This window comes from Seriola dumerili, unplaced genomic scaffold, assembly GCF_002260705.1.
Source record: "Seriola dumerili isolate Sdu_G_001 unplaced genomic scaffold, Sdu_1.0 BDQW01000533.1, whole genome shotgun sequence".
Taxonomy (NCBI): Eukaryota; Metazoa; Chordata; class Actinopteri; order Carangiformes; family Carangidae; genus Seriola; species Seriola dumerili.
The window spans coordinates 1,204,357-1,220,602 of record NW_019174788.1 but is presented as its reverse complement, the minus strand read 5'-3'; the positions used below and the strand labels follow the sequence as shown (position 1 = coordinate 1,220,602).

Here is a 16,246-nt window from a genome sequence, read left to right as displayed (position 1 = left end):
TTTTTTTTTCTTAGTTACCTCTTCCCCTTTCTGATTTTAGTCCCTCTCCTGTACTTGATGTCAACCATCAAGCCCAGGAGACCCATTTCCATCTTCCAAAACCACTATGAGTTCTGTTTTTGTTTTTCTCCAGAATTTGGTTCGGGGCTTTGTTTGACATGCTCTGCATGCTCATATTTTAATATGGGTTATGTACAGTATTCATATTTTGTTCTGCCGTCTTTTACTATCCTTTGGTTGGTTCATTGTGTGGTAATGGTCGTTTCATTCCTGGTGTGTTTGCACAGTGAAATGGATCCTTTTGTGCTCATTTTCATCACAACATGCTGGATATGGGATGTCTTTTCTGTGTCTTAAATGTTTTATTGATTGATTGATGGGTGTGATTATTTATGACAATTTTTCTTTGAATCAACTTTGTGTCTTTGAATCAATATTTCTTTATTCTTAAGATTCAGACAGCTCTCTCTCCTTTTTATAGGTCTTAAGTTAACCAGGTCACAGTGTACTCCTGCAAAGAAACTTTTGAGCTTGAAAAAAAAAAAGTAAAGTTAGTGAGTGAGTGAGTGAGTCAGCATTTTTCAGGAGATAATATATTCTGAAAACTCCCGGGAGCAGGTACTGTTCCTCTTTGCTACCCAAAAAAATAGACGGGTAACTACTTTATCCTTCTTGTCACACTCCTCTCTCCCCCCCCACACACACTCCGCTACACAACCATGTGAAGATTCAGCGTAACATCTTTCTCGTGTTAACACCTTACAGCCAAAGAAGAAAGTTTCTCTCTCAAATAAATCCTGATGAGTCTCCACTCGTCGCACTCTCTGCCTGTGTGCTCAGGGCTGTGGTTATAAATAACTGACTCACTGTCTAGACAAGCATTTCAAATAACTCTCTCTCTCTCTCTCTCTCCTGGGTGGTACCCATACAGCCCAATGTTATAGTAGACACATTTATTGGGCTCATTTTCCACCTCCCCTCCTCTCATGATCTCTGTGGGTGGCACTGAGGTGTCTTATTGGGATTGTGTGTATTTAATCAGGTCTTTATGGCTTGAAGACATATGCTACATGTAAGCCATAACCTAAGAAACTCTCTCTTTTTATTTCCTTCTGGTAAAAAAAAATCCTTCTCTACTATATTTTGCTAATGAGGGAGAGATTCCAAAGGTGTCTAAGTTCTACTAATACTTCAGGTTTGACTACAGTTTGGGGCTGATATACTAACAACAGAGCTCTGGTTCAACTGAGGACATCCGTTAGATCCATCTTTCAATTTAATGGAAAAAATACATTAATTAATGTTTCTTTTCCTACTTGCAGCCCGTAGCCTTGCACTGAGTGCGTGGGAGAGCAGTATAGTTGACCGGCTGATGACGCCGACACTGTCTTTCCTTGCCAGAAGCCGCAGTGCCGCCAGTGTCCTCAGCAACGGCAAAGATGGTCGTAAGTTGTATAAAAAAAAAAAAAAAGTATTAATTTAATATCTGACTCACTATAAACACATTACCATATGGTTTAATTTTACGTCATCTTCCTCTCCAGACTCTCCTCTCTGCCCCCGTTCGGCCTCGGCCAGTCCCCTCACCTTGTGCGCCCACCAGCCCCACCACCGCTGCTCCGACCGTTGGAGGGTGACGTCCAGCACACCGGACATCACCCAGCGCCAACACAGACGCAGCTCCACACCTGTATGTCTGCCTTATTAGCTCTTGCCTTGTTGTTAAATGCATCTAACATATTCTCCACTCACAGTCAAGTGTAGTCACAGTCTTCAGAAAGTTACGGCAGGGTTACAGAGGGAACCTGACCTGTATCAAGAGACTCATTAAGGAAGTCCTTTTCCAGAGTAGGAGCGTAGCTAACAAGTCATGAAATCTATAACAGCTGATTCTGTTTCTACAAGTGGTTTTTAATGTTCACCTGAAACTATATGAAAATTTAATGGTGAAATTGCTGGATTGTTATTGAGAAACTATTTCCTATATAACAAAACATGATCCCTGACCAGACTTGCTGTTTTCTGTTTTTTTCATGTACTTGTTTCTCGTCTTACTTTCTGTTTTTATTATAATTTTAATTTCAAGGGAGTGATTGAATTTGTGTTTACCCTTTTTTAATCTGTTTCGTAATACAGATGGATAAAAACAAGAAAGAAAAGAAAGACAAAGAGCGGGAGAATGAGAAGGAGAAAATTGCCCTCACTAAGGAGAAGGTACTCAAGAAGAGACAGTCTCTACCCAGCATGAGACACAGACCTGATCCAAGGTAAAACATACAGTTTTTACTTTTTACTATTTACAAATATATTCAATTCAGTCTGTTTATTTAATTTGATCCTATTCCTAATTGAATGATTAAGAAAATTATGCTATTTTCCTTCTTACTTTATTTATATTTACCACAAAAAGGTATTAATTTTACAATGACATAAATAGAGCAATGGAAGCTCCTTACATTTCAGTTATCATTGATCAATTTTCTGTCAAAAAATTAGCTTACCCCTCTAGCGCTGCTGTAGATGTAATCACATTACAGCTGAAACAGTCAATCAGTTAGTCATAACTCGAAAAGTAATGCAAGCAATGCAAGAAATTTTCTTGATAGTCTATTTATAATTTCAGCAATATCGCAAGTAAATTTCCAAACGTTCTCTGGTCTCAGTTTCTCAAATGTAAAGATTTTCTGATGTTCTCTCTTTTTATTACAATGTAAATTGTAGATTTTGTTCTGTTTGTTGTACAAAATCTGTAGATGTGACTTTGAATTCTGGGAAATTTCATGGGACATTTTATGTACAGTACATAACGATCAGTTGTGAAAATAATCCACAGATTAAACAATGAAAATATTTGTTAGTTGCAGCCACAAATCATAGAGGCCTGGGTTGAACATTAACAACTGAACACAAGGAACATATACACACCATAAGCACGATATAAGGTCCACTTCAAAAACTATTACATTACTCCGTAAACCCTAACAACCATTTGAATAATCTGACCTAATAATCTGCTATTTGCTCACTGAAACAGTATTGTAAACAAGATTAACCTCATATCCCATTGACCCACAGCTTATTTCTGGTCAGCAACTGTGTTAGCCTGAGCGATCATGTTTACGTCTGCGTCACACAGACCGCGTATTTCATGCACTGTTTGAGCCTAGGCATTGCATGAAAGGTCTCTCTTATCCCCAGGCCACAGAAATAAATGACATCCATGACAGAAGAAAGAAGAAAAAAATACTCTTTTGACTCAACAAAGAGCTTGACAGAGCTGGCAGTACCAGTGGCCTAAAAAACTTCTTCCTCAGCATAATGGACGTTTCCCCTCCAAGTGTTGCATTGTCTGCTTGTTGCCGGGATGCTGACCGATAATGCACTTTAAGGATGATGCAATGTTTGAGTGCTTTGTCTGGTGTGAATCTGTTTGCTGAAGCCAGGTTTCTTCAGGACATTATTTCAAACAAACATTTCAGCCCACGTCTAAAAGAATAATGTGTCAAACTCCGTGAGAGAATCATTATTGACATCATTTCCCATCAGCCTTACATTTCCCCCCTCTATTCTCTTTTCTTCCAGTCCCAGTCCTTTGTCAAGACAACGGCCGTCATCCCCAGCCACACCCAAGGGCAGAACTGCCTCCCCCAGCCCTGCTGCCTCCCCCAAACCTCCATCAACACGTGGAAGCCCGTCGACTCCTAAGGGCCGGCCCAAAAGAGCCAGGACCCCTGCCAGGATAGAACACCGAACATCCTCCCCTGTCCCCCTCAACAGAGTGAAGGAGCCTCGCAGGCCCGCCACCCCTGAGGAGAGAAAGAGTGAGTTCAAAAGAAAGTGGTGATGGTGGTCAATGCTCAACCATCAGTCAAGACTTCCTGTTCATATTTCCAGTAAGGTGAAGAAGTTAAGATTAAATTAAATGAATTCTTTTCCTCAGTAATCACAACAGTGATTACTTATACTTAAAACTTAAAAAATGAGTGTAATGGTTCATTTTTGACTTTGGGAATTGTTTGGGATTCTTTGGGAAGAGTTTGACAAGATATTCTTAACGGTAAAGTATGTCACCTTTCTGCATTGAAATGTCTTAAAACCGACTGGAAGTATGTTATATATTGTACATGTATATTATATCTATTGAGTTCTGTACTTACATTATCCCAAATGTTTCCAGCAATTTTCAAACCTAGAAAAATCTGTGATTTCAATCAAGATAAAGGTCTGTTTTTCTTTGGTTGCCTGTCATGCGCATCATATTCCCATCATATCCCCTATGCGCATGTATCAACGTTGTGTTTGTCTGCCAGACTTTTATTCCATTTCAAGCTGCATTTTTATGATACACTTTTTAACTATATATTTTAACCAGATGAAGAATCCCACGTTACTTCACGTCACCAAACTTCATCTTTTGTTATTGTTTTGAATGAGAGACCCCTAGCAGCAGAACATTACATATTGTACATTTAACTCAAGGTTCACTTACTATTTTTTCAAATCTCAGCTTAAAGTTTCCTTAGTTGTCATGGTAATGGCTCAGTTGTCGTCATGTGAATATTGGTCGACCAACTGTTATTACTTGGCTGAAGTTTAATATTTAAGCCAGATGATAGCCACTGATCCATATCCTTCTATTGATTAAAGACTATGAGAAGCAGTTAACAGCCCAGAGAAGCTACTAAATGGACCTTGTGTTAAAATGATCTGTATTTTGTTGCCACTTTGACCAACAGTCCAATTTGCACAATCATAAGATACAGAACATCTGGATTTTCCCTCTGTGGCTGAGTCATGCTGTATTTTTATCATTATATACCCAAAAAGTTCTCCACTGTCTGACTTTTTCTGTCACTGACCAGAAGACTGGATCTATTGGAAAATCTTTTTGAGCCTCTGGAAAATCTGTATTTCTTTAAAAAGGAGCAGTAGGTAAAGATTACCATCAGGCTTAATTAGGCATGAAAACAAAGGGAGTGTACTGAGTGAGCCACACACAGCGCTGTGTGTGCGAAGACACAGACCATGGAGCTAAGAGTCTGCTCTAATCAGCCTAAATTATGTAATTACCAAGTTCTTAAGCTGAAGCTATACTTGTTTACAAATTCCAGTTGCAGGGGACAGAATGTCTCAGTGCATGTGAAGGGAAAAGACTGAATGTGTTATTTGTAATCACCGATAGGCGTCCCCTTGAGAAAGCACCACTTTAAAAAGTCAAGAAACATTAACATTGAAGGTTGGCTAATGCACGTTGTTGCTTTGTCATGTTTTAGGTTCCCCTGTGGTTCCTGCCATCGTAGTATCCTCAGCCGCCGCCTCACCCCATGCATCGAGCACACCAGTTACAACCACAACCTCTTGCTCCTCACCTGAGCAAATCCACTCAACTCCTTCTGTCCCCGCAGCATCACCAACGCCCTCTCCGTCAGCCAAGCCAATGGCGGGCACCAACGACCCAGAGGAGGCCGCTCGCATCCTGGCGGAGAGACGCCGTCAAGCCCGAGAGCAGAGGGAGAGGGAGGAGCAGGAACGGCGCGAGCAGGAAGAGAAGGAGAGGTCAGAGATTTTTAATATGCCTCAAAACACAGAGCGGGCCAGAGCAGGCTAGAGTTGACCCAGCACAGTGAATGATCTGTCGAGTTATTTGACTTTGCAAGCGATGATAGAAATTTTCAACATCACAGTCTCACAGCTGAGTGACTGCCCAAGCTGTGCTCCTATATCTCCTTTTTTTCTGGCCTCCATTGCAGAGTTGAGCAGACTGCAGATCATACTGGGGACTATGTGAACATGCAGTTCCCCTCAAAGACAGTATTTGACATTTGAACTGATACTGGATTATTGTATGCAGTTTTTTCATGAGTGATTATTTATGTAATGCCATTGTGAGATCGTTGGTGGTGTGTACACTGCTGGAGATTTTATGCTGCACAACAAACTTTTATTTTTTTCTATAAAATAAAAGGCATTGGTAAAACTAATCCATGCATTGTCACAGCACATGCATGTCTGAATGAGACTTCACTCAGCACTGGCTGTGATGTGTGTGAGCATTAGGAATTTGATAGCCCGTTGACTGACTCTAACCACAGCAAGTCCCTATTTACAGAAAGGGTATTGATGTGATCTTTTGTTGGCACTCATACTTCCAATTGTTTCCATTTCCTTAAATAGTTTGGTTTCCTGTGGCTTGCGCTTCAAAGTCAACTAAGCAGCTATGTCGTAAACTAAAGAGCAAATGTCCTGTCAATGGAATCATTTACATATTAAATAGTTTACTGCATTCAAAGTCTTTGGCACGTGAGTTTGTGGAAAATGCTTATCCTCAGCCTTATGCCCGACGTCTCTAGGATCCTGAGAGTGGAGCGAATAGCGAGGGAGGCAGAGGAGAGGCAACGCAGGGAGGAGGAGGCCCGTGCCATGGCGGAGGAGCAGCGGAGGAGAGACGAAGCCCAGCGGCTGCAGGAGGAGAAGGAGGCCGTGGAGAGAGCCAAAGCCGAGCAAGAGGAGAATTTACGCCTGCAGAAACAGGTATGCTGAAGTGGTTGAAGCCCATTATAGTATGACAGTTATTATTGCCATTGTCATTATTGTCATGACACACATGCAAACTCACTGCATCCTCACATTGTTCCCTGGCACGTTGCCCTTCACATCCCAAACCTACACACTCCCCTGTCTTCAGTAAACATCCTGTTTGTGGTGTCCATGGTTTGATGTCCCAGCTTTTCACCTCACACTGACCTCGTCTGATAACAGGCTCTTCCTAAAACATGATCCGGTATATTGTTCTTTTTTATACATCAGTAGGATGTCATTATCCTTAAAGGCAAATATTAGTCCAAACCGATGAACCAGTAGATACAATGAATGTGCCATTTTAACATTTGAGTTTGTCAAATAACCTGTTCGAGTGCAATCGACTCTTCCTGTGTTTGTGGATGTTGACATGAAGAAGCAGACAGACTGTTTATCCTGATCAGCCCTGGCACTTATCTTATCTCTATGGTCTAAATGGTCTGTTATCTAGCCCTTACGCTTTGCCACCCCCTTGTGGTCTTTCACAGAAGTGTCATTTGTGGTTACACATGATCAAATATAATTATGCAAAGTATTGTATTTCACTGTGACTGGTCCTCACGAGGCTGTAAATGTAAAAAATAGATCTTTTTGGCTCAAAGATGCAGGAAAATATCCCTTTTGTGGTTGTAAACAATAATTGCAGGCAGCAACCACACCCTTGTTACGTGAAAGGCATGCTGTTTTGGCAGAAGTTCTTTTTTTTTTTTTTTTTTTCCCCCCTTCTGCCAGCATTAAAATTGTGGTTGCATTCTCGCCTGTGTGTGTTGCAGAAAGAAGAGGCTGAGGCTAAAGCCCGGGAGGAGGCGGAGAAGCAGCGTCTGGAGAGGGAGAAACACTTCCAGAAGGAGGAGCAGGAGAGGCTGGAGAGGAAAAGGGTAGGGCGATACATCTGTCCTTCCATCCTGGTTTTAAAGTCACACATCAAAATGGAAATGTACTTTTTTTTTTTTAAGTATAAAGTTCCCTGTCAGTCAGGTATTTTTATTGCAGTTTTTTTAGGGGAAGAAAATATCCTTATCATACCCTTGTTTGATTTGAAACCAACTGAAGTCCCAGCACTGCTTTGAACTGCACACATCTCTGAGTAACACAAAATTTACTCTGTACCCAGAGTACAGTAAGCTCTCCTGCCTCAGTGAGGGGTATTATATTCTGTGGTATACTCTGTGGTTTGCCTTGTGACATGACAAACGCAGGCTTGAAAACTGTGTCCCTGAAACCAAGATGAATGATGTTTTTGGCTTATCCTGGATCGGCTGTCTGCATGCCATGATTTAATAGGGCTTAGAGTGTGTGTGAGTGTGAAGCTATATATAAACACTAATAATGGAGAGCTTTCTATGCCAGTCATCTATGTGTGGATTTGTGTGGATTTGTGTAGATCTTTGCATGTGTGCTGATATGTGTGCTGATATGTATGTGTGTGTGTGTGTGTTGCTCATACACGTTTTGTGACCATAGCCAACCACTCATGTATGCCACCCCTATCAACAGTGAGCTCACGCCTCTGTGCTAGCTTTCTTTCTCTCCCTACGCTCAACTTCTCTCCACGTGTGAAAGGCTCTTATCTAGGCGTGCCAGGCCTGGCTCAGGGAGCCGCAGCCTGGCTCTGTCCTGAAATTAGCCCGCAAGAACAGCATGTTCTTTAAAAAACTCACTGCTTAGTCAGACTGCACAATATACTGTAACCTTATTCTCCCAAACCTGATTGGCCCACTTCCTGTTATCAGCTTAACAAAGAAGTTTGTAATCAACAAGCACAAGTGGTTAAAAGTATCCCGAGGGGCAACACAGCAACTTATTAGACAACAAGAATCTTTAGTCCAGATGTTTTGCAGCCAATCTAGATGCCAAGGCCATGAGTGTGTGAGCCGGCCATGAATAATCTTGGAACTTAAAAATGCATCACTTTTATGAGTGACAGCTGCAGTTATGGTCTAGCTGTCTCAGGCCTGCTGTGTCCTTAGATGAAGGTCGCATCTTGTCTCAACCCTCTGCCTTCTGTGCATACAAATTATCCACACAGAGTGGTTTGTATTTTAGTACACCCCTGTCCTATCCCCCATCCTACCGTTCAACCATCCTACTCTGTTGTTCCAGCTGAGTACACAAGTGCTGCTTCAGCTTTATTGACACAGCCCTCCACCTGATGACATCGGCGCCTCAGTTTGACTCGGTGCATTCACCTTTAGTGTAATGGCCTTTGATGCAAGAGACAAAAAAACCTATTGCATTCTTGAAGAGAAGCAACGAGCGAAATGTGAAACCTCAGTTTCCAGCAAAGCAGTCTGACAAGGTGTGTGGGCTCGTCTAGCCCACTAAACGCACCCAGTTCTTTAAAATGAAGTTAAACAAAGCTATTTTGTTGTGGATGCTGGAACTTCAACATTTGATTGTTGTTATGGAAGCTGAAACCTTTATTTCCCGATTTTTAATAAACACATCTTCCCCAATTTCTTTCTTCTTTTCTCAGCGTCTAGAGGAGATCATGAAGAGGACACGCAAGACAGATGGAGGCGACAAGGTACGTTTGTAGTTCAGTTTTAACAAAAAGAACAAGCAGAAGCTTAACTATTCTGATAAAAATGACTGAAATTATCTCCCGTCTTCACAGAAAGAGACAAAGTCCTCCCCCCTCGCACAAGTCAATGACAAAGAGGCAGAAAGCGGCAAAGGTAAGCAGAACATCAGTCTGGAATAGTCTGCCCGTTACAAAAAATCCTCAAGCGATGGAGGAAAATCATTACCCACCACAAGCCTTTAATCTGCAACAATCGTTCAGGATAATTGGTTTAATGTATCTTTCATTAATGTGTAATCTGGGAAGGGATTTAAAACAAAGTGGACGCTTTGTGACCAGGTGGTTTCCAGAATCCACTTAAAAAGTAGATTTCTAACTCTATCCGCTTCAATTAGCAAATCCACAACAACTACATAGTAAATTTGAGACAGCGTCTGACTCTGTTCATCTGTTGCTGAGATGAACTCGTTTTAGTTATCCCACCTTTAGAGTGATACCTGATGACACATGACCGCACCATCTCTCCTCTGCTTCTTTTCCCTCCTCCATATGTTACAATAGTCACAGGTATTTGTTGTACTTTTGTTCTCATTTCCCATGTGAGTTAAATTCACATTGAGCCATTTTGTATAAAAGTTATTAGATTACATGTCTGCCTCATATCCTGTACAGCTGCAGTTTGAGTTCTTCTTCTCTGCACAATAGGACCCATGTGTACTTGCTTGTTGTCCAAGCCCGGGGACTGAGGGCGTAGAGAGGAAGAGTGGGCTCATGGTAACAGCCTGCAGCAGTTACCAAACATTTACTTTTGAGACAAATGATAAAATAAGGATACATGTGATGTTGCACAGCCTTTTGCCCTATGTACTCTCCCTGCAACTTGTGGAACAATTCTGTTTGTAACACAACTGTATTTAGTATATAACTTGCGCATCCTCCTTGTCTGAGCTTCCACGTCACACACAGTAGATGAGTAAGATGAGGGGGATCAATGTGGTCTTGGTGATATACTGTTTGTAGCCAAGTTCCCCAATGCAGGAAGACATTAGCCAGCCCACTGATGTGGTCAGAGGCCTGGCAGGCGTGCTGCCATTCTAGTCAGGGGTGTGGAGATCTGTCTCAACCACAGCCATGTCATCAGTAGAGCTGAGTAAGGGGGGATCTGGAATGAATGATAAACTTAGCCTTACAAAGCTTATGGATGATCATTAATACCGTTTGATTACGTTGGTGTGCATGGTTACCACTGGCTAAACAGCTGTTTCACTTTGTTTCCACTAGCATCTGCTGACTATCAGCCAAAGCCAGAGGTCAATGTGCCCAACAACAAGACAGAAAATGGACAGACTGATGTCAAAGAAAGGTAAAACATTTCTTTTTTTTTTTTATCCATGTGAAAGTTCTTTGCGCTCATGTAAATGCACGACCACCATGAACAGTATAAAACTTGTGTGCCAGAAAACCGAGCCAGGAGCTGACTACTAATCAAGTCTGTATAGGAGGTTTGCATTGTTGTAAACCTCAACCGAAAACACAAGGAGCCACACGATTAAAGCTCACAGTAAACAGCTGTAATATATACTGGGAGAATGAACTGGGTTCTTGAAATGTTTGCTCTTTTTTTTCTGAACACGCTTCTTGGGGTAGACTTGAAAAGAATAATTGGATGGCAGTGGAATGACTCATTTCTTGTATGAGTCATTCTGACCTTTCATAACTATAACCATGCTCTGCTCTGTGTCTCCTCTCTCCAGCAGCCCCTCTGTCCAAGTGGTCAATGGGGTCCAGCCTACCAGGCATGAAAATGGTCTGTCCAGCAAAGCAGACACTGCCCACTTTGAAGATATCATCCATCTTGCCAATCATGGCAACACCACAAACGGAGCACGGGATAAGTCTGACACCAGCATTGCCACCGAGCCGATACTGACGTTTGACAGTGAGGAGTCATTCATGAAAAAGACAGGCCCCATGAAGCCTCAGCATGTTGCAGGTACAGAGTTACAAACTGCTTTACAACACACGAGAGAAGCCATAATCTAAAACTTGTATAGAAAACAAACGCGGCAAAGACTTAAATAAGGTAAAAAATTAAGAATGAAGATATGAACGGAGGAAGAGAGAGGAAGGTAGCTCCACAACTGGTGGGCCCTGTGCAGGCAAGACCTGCTCACAGTTTGTAATTCAGTGAGTTGGTTAGGAAGTCTGGCAGGAGCCCACTCATGTTAGTGCTACTTAACATGAAGCTATGGCCAGTAGGTGATTAGCCTAGCTTTGCGGAAAGACTGGAAGCAGGGGAAAAGAGATACCGACTACCAGCACACTAACAAACAAATGGCACAGGATATACTTTGTTAATTGGTGAAATTTAAAAATGCAGGCAGATGCATTTTCTGTACCTCTAAGCAAATTATTCTAAACTAAGCTTATTTGCTGTTGAGATTGGTATTGATCATCTCACCTAATTAACCACCTAAATAAAAAGGTGCATGTTCCAAAATGTGGACTCCAAAAAAAAAAATTTCAAAATTGATTCTAAAACCTAAGGGTGTGTTGTTTCCACTCTGCACTGGTTGGCTTTGTCACAGTTTAATAGCAGCATTTTGGATTAATTTTGGCCGTAGTCCAAGGTTTGATCCCCAGGGTGGAAAATACACAAATAAATTTTCACTTGCCTATAAAAGAAAGATTAAAATAAAAAACAACATAATAAAATCAGACAATATCCTTAATATTCGTAGCCAAACTGTCGCATTTTGAGCAAAAGGAACTGGTTATGGCTGCTTATTGGCTTTGGTTTTTCATCTGTCCCAAATAAAAAGTAGTTGCAGACACAGCCATGGTTCATTTGCAATGAGCTTGTGTGCTTATTTGCACTGAGCTGGTTTTACACCAGGCCAAGTTCACATTACCCAATAAAGACTGCAGTACAAAGTACCATAGTTAGTACTGTTGTCCTTGGCATGAAGCGACGATGAACCTGAACTTCATCTAATGTGCAGGTCATCACCCCAGTAATAGTGAGTACCCCCTGTGGGAAGGGTGGTGTGGCCCGGGGGGCTCCACTTACACTCACAAAAGGGTGGAGATGGGACATGGAAGAAATAGTGTAGGGACGGGTGAAGAGCAGCAGGGTATCTTTATACTGATGACAGCTTTTATTCAGCAGCCCCACTGACTTGGGACTGCACCCAGGGAGGAATTCCTAGAATGGCTTAGGCAATGAGGAGACACTATCCACAAGTGCTTCACTGCCAGAGGTTAGAAACAGGACTCCGAAGCAATTAAGCAGCATATCACCCATCACTCAACCCCTTCTCCCAGTGGCACCGTCAGCAGCACCCTACTCTTCCTCCTCACTCTAGATCTTAACCTTCACCTGTTGACCTGAAGACAAGCCAGCAGTCATAAATATCATGTAAAGCAAACAGAGGGTGATGACCTTTGCCATCCCTCTTCATGCCTCCCTTAAAAAAAAAAAAAAAAATCATAGTTTTTGTTCTAGTTTCTCTTTCCGTTAACCCAGTCATATAAAAAGTGAACATTCTCTCCTCTCATCTTCACTCTTGGAAATTTGGATACTTGAGACGACTCTGACCTGGCAAGACATTTATGTCGTGGGCTATGATTGGGAATAATTATATGCTGGACTATTTAATGATACCAAAGGAGGTCAATTTAGTTCAAGACATACTTCCAGGGTTTATTTGAGTGTTCATACTTGTTGAGAGTGTGGCCTTACATGTGCGCTCATGTAATAATTCAGTGTAACATAAATTATGAATTTATATCACTTATTGGCTGTTCTGGTGGCCTCTTCATTCCTCTCATGTAAACGAGACAGTAAAGATTTATGGGCTTATGCCTCCTGCAACATGTTCAACATGGTTTAGCATTTAGTATTGTCACCAGGTCAGAAGTTTACAGACCATGTCATAACTCAGGTCAACGACGTGGAATCCGTTTTGTCAGTTAGCAAGTTTTGATTAATCCTCAATGGCTGCTGCCCTCCTTCTGACCCTTAACCCTCTCTCGCCTGCCTCTTTCAGAGGTCCTGTGACATGCTCCAGTGTTGAAGTGCTGGTCGCCTAAGGCCACTGACCTTTACCAGCCCTGCCAACGCTCGCATGGGGGGAATCCCTGTGACCTGTGCCAATCAACAACCTTCTTCCAAGCTCCTAAAAAGTAAAATACGTCTCTCTGAAGATAAAGTGGGCCACAGCAGATGACGACCAACCATCAGGACAGGAGAGAGAAAGACATAACAGGATGAAATGAAAGGTGTTGTTGCTGCATGCAACACAGGTGCATCAGTGTTAACATTTGTAAAGATCTTTGTGGCACCAATTACAGGCACCCTATTACTCGACAGTATCATCCTTTGTACATTACAGTACAGCTGAGTGAAAAAAAAAAAGTGTTTTGTTTTGTTTGTTCTTTAGTTATTTAACTGAAAGAGAAATATAAAAGACTGGGTACATTTGTGAATAATGTAAATGAACTTTGTGTGTCAGACAAAGGAGGAAAGGGTCTGCAGATTAAAGCTGTATGAAAGGGAGTCGTGTTATGCTACTCTGCTATGAGTAGGTCTAAGTAAAACCCGGGTATTATACATCCTGGTCTGTAAAAAGCTACCTGTAACAGTTTTTTTTTTGTAAAGTTCAACTGAGAAATATGAAGAGAGATTTGAAACGTAAGCTCACATGCAATGGCTTCTTACTGTGTGTAAACATACTTTCTGTTCATACCTAAACCTCAGCTATGATTGATTGTATGCAGAATTGGATGTAATAATGAGTGTGCAACCTTGACAATTAAGAAACCAGAAGTCATCAAAGGTCAAATCCCTAAGAAAAAAAACAAAACAAGGATTTACTCCACTGTTTAACAGTTTTCACATGTGCAAGCATGACTCCGTTTTCTCTCATCTGCATTGAGAATTCATGGACTCATATGTATTTGAAATTCTGGTGCGTGTAAATGCTATAAATATGTTTTGATGTGCGTTCCAAGGTCAGTGGGAGTATCTTAAGTCTTATTAAAGACAAGCTGTCCAGTCTGTGGTCTCATCATCTCTTTGTGCTGAATGAATATGGATTTGATGCGTTCAGGGATTATTTGTGAGAAGAGAGAAAACGATGCAGATGTTCTGAATTCAGTGTTAAAGGCCGCGTTCTCAGGTTCATCAATCTGAAACAGGCACAGAAACTGGTCACCATTTGTTTTTAATTTCAGTTTGGAAATGTTTTGTATTTTAGTTTGACTTGTTTACTCTTGAGGCTCAGTAGTGTGTTGACATTTGAGGGGGCAGATACCCATTCCCACTGAAAGCTGTGAAAGATGGAGCGCATGCTAACCACAGGAAAACAGATTTAGAGATGGTACCAGAAGGCAGGCTTTACACAGTTGATGTTCAAGGCATGCGGGTTGGCTCAGCTGTCCATTTCACTTTGGGTCTCCTTTTACAAAACCCCTACAGGGGGTACATGCCTCCCTATGTGCTGCCCCCCTTTTAATGTATTCTAGTGGCCAGTGGAAGGTCTGGCACACTGCATTTCCAGCTTTCAGGCAGCTGAAGTGCATTACAAACACGATTTATGCCCCCTTCTACCAAATGCTAAGACGTGCCACACTGATCATCATGTAGAACTTATAAGAGTTAAATGACTTACAGCCACTAGTGAATGTAACTGAAGTGAAGCCCAGTAGAACGAGGGAGTACAGCTTGTTAACTTGAACCTACGACATACAGATGGCGTCTTACCTCCCAGTGGGCTGCGTTAGATTTGATCATTATGTACTGGAAAGCCCTGAGCAATGAGCCTCTGTTTTGTTTTAACTACTTTTTAGAGGGAAATGTTTTCATCAAAAATGAAACAGAAACCAAAAGAGAGAGAGGAAAGAAGGAAAAGATTCATCATTAAAGAGACCAGACCTGCATGTGACCAAAATTTAACGTAAGTGGGAATTGAATTTTCAAAGCTATTAACAAATTGAAACATGGAAGTCTTCACTGGAAACAGTGCTATTCTCACGATGCTGTCATTCCTACAAATTATCCCTCAATCAGCCAAACGCTGGCAAACTTTAAGCTTTTGTTGAAGCACCAAAATGATTTTCCAGCTGTATCTGCATGACTGCTTTACTGCTTTTGTTTCTTTGACAAGTGAAATAATGAGGCACCAATATGACCGCAAATTTACAAAGACGTCACCTCATGTTAGCTCACAGTTTGAAACTACAGCAGCCACTGGCTTCCCAAACTTCTGGAGCAAGACGCAAACCCCTGCCGACAGTCTTAGTCTAAGTTTCGACAACATGAGCTCACTGGTTTTAAAATGTTGCTACTGCAGATGTCCTGCATGAGAGTCTGCTGTAAAAAGCTGTATTCATCAACCCCAGCAGAGGGTGCAGCACTGCAGCACGGAGGTAATAGACAACATCTTACATTTCTCTGGATTCCTGCCTGCTTGAATCCAGTTTGGTACAACAGTGTGTCAACATAGAAACTGCACACATGTAAATTTAAGTGTCTACATGACACAGCTGCGGAGATTTATTTAAAAGTCACAATCTCTCTCTAGTTTTGGACGCACTTTATCTGCAAGTGAATCCCTGGTAACGTGTGGTACTTCTCAGAGGGGACTTGGGGATTAGTGGGCACTATTTTTAGGGAGGTGTCAGTGAGGCCATGCGCAGTTAAAGGCTGAGTAGTGTCAAGTTTCTGAATAAATTCACTCAGAATCAGGATTGAAAAAAATAACAAAAAGGAGCAGAATTTGTAAATGGGAATGTTGATCCAAAAAGACACTAAAGGTCAATGAATAAATGTGCCTTCTGCCAGTTAAGGTTCCAGCCACTTTGATTGATGGGCGTATTATCTCCTCAGCCTGCAAGTGTTCCGATGGGTGAGCTGGAGGTGTCACACTGACTCTATTCTTACTCTCCTCCTCACTGGCTGAGGATGAATAACTTCTTGTTAAGCTTCATCTTTAAAAAAAAACAAAAAACAAAAAACTAACCACATCCCATCATGTGGGAGGACTTTACAGGCCGGCTGTCAAGCCTTTGTGTTAAAGCTCTTCTTGTCTCGCCCTGTGCAGAGCATGCAGCCAGCCTACATTCAGACACACGCTCACTGTT

The 16,246-nt window shown here is 41.7% G+C and overlaps 1 protein-coding gene across 6 annotated transcripts in view; it reads left to right on the top strand.

Annotated features, from left to right (window-relative positions):
• Nucleotides 1-14,162, top strand: part of map7d1 (MAP7 domain containing 1) — a 40,616-nt gene extending 26,454 nt beyond the window's left edge. For 4 of the 6 annotated variants that reach the window (XM_022764390.1, XM_022764388.1, XM_022764389.1 and 1 more), the window contains 12 exons: nt 1,323-1,445; nt 1,545-1,690; nt 2,137-2,267; nt 3,583-3,821; nt 5,274-5,556; nt 6,351-6,531; nt 7,353-7,457; nt 9,056-9,106; nt 9,197-9,257; nt 10,385-10,466; nt 10,858-11,096; nt 13,153-14,162. In XM_022764390.1, coding sequence (XP_022620111.1) covers nt 1,323-1,445; nt 1,545-1,690; nt 2,137-2,267; nt 3,583-3,821; nt 5,274-5,556; nt 6,351-6,531; nt 7,353-7,457; nt 9,056-9,106; nt 9,197-9,257; nt 10,385-10,466; nt 10,858-11,096; nt 13,153-13,163 — 1,652 coding nt within the window. In that variant the 3' untranslated portion in view covers nt 13,164-14,162. The remainder of the gene's footprint in view (nt 1-1,322; nt 1,446-1,544; nt 1,691-2,136; nt 2,268-3,582; nt 3,822-5,273; nt 5,557-6,350; nt 6,532-7,352; nt 7,458-9,055; nt 9,107-9,196; nt 9,258-10,384; nt 10,467-10,857; nt 11,097-13,152) is intronic. The other 2 variants (XM_022764391.1, XM_022764387.1) reach the window with 2 other exon arrangements.
• The last annotated feature ends 2,084 nt before the right edge of the window (nt 14,163-16,246 follow it).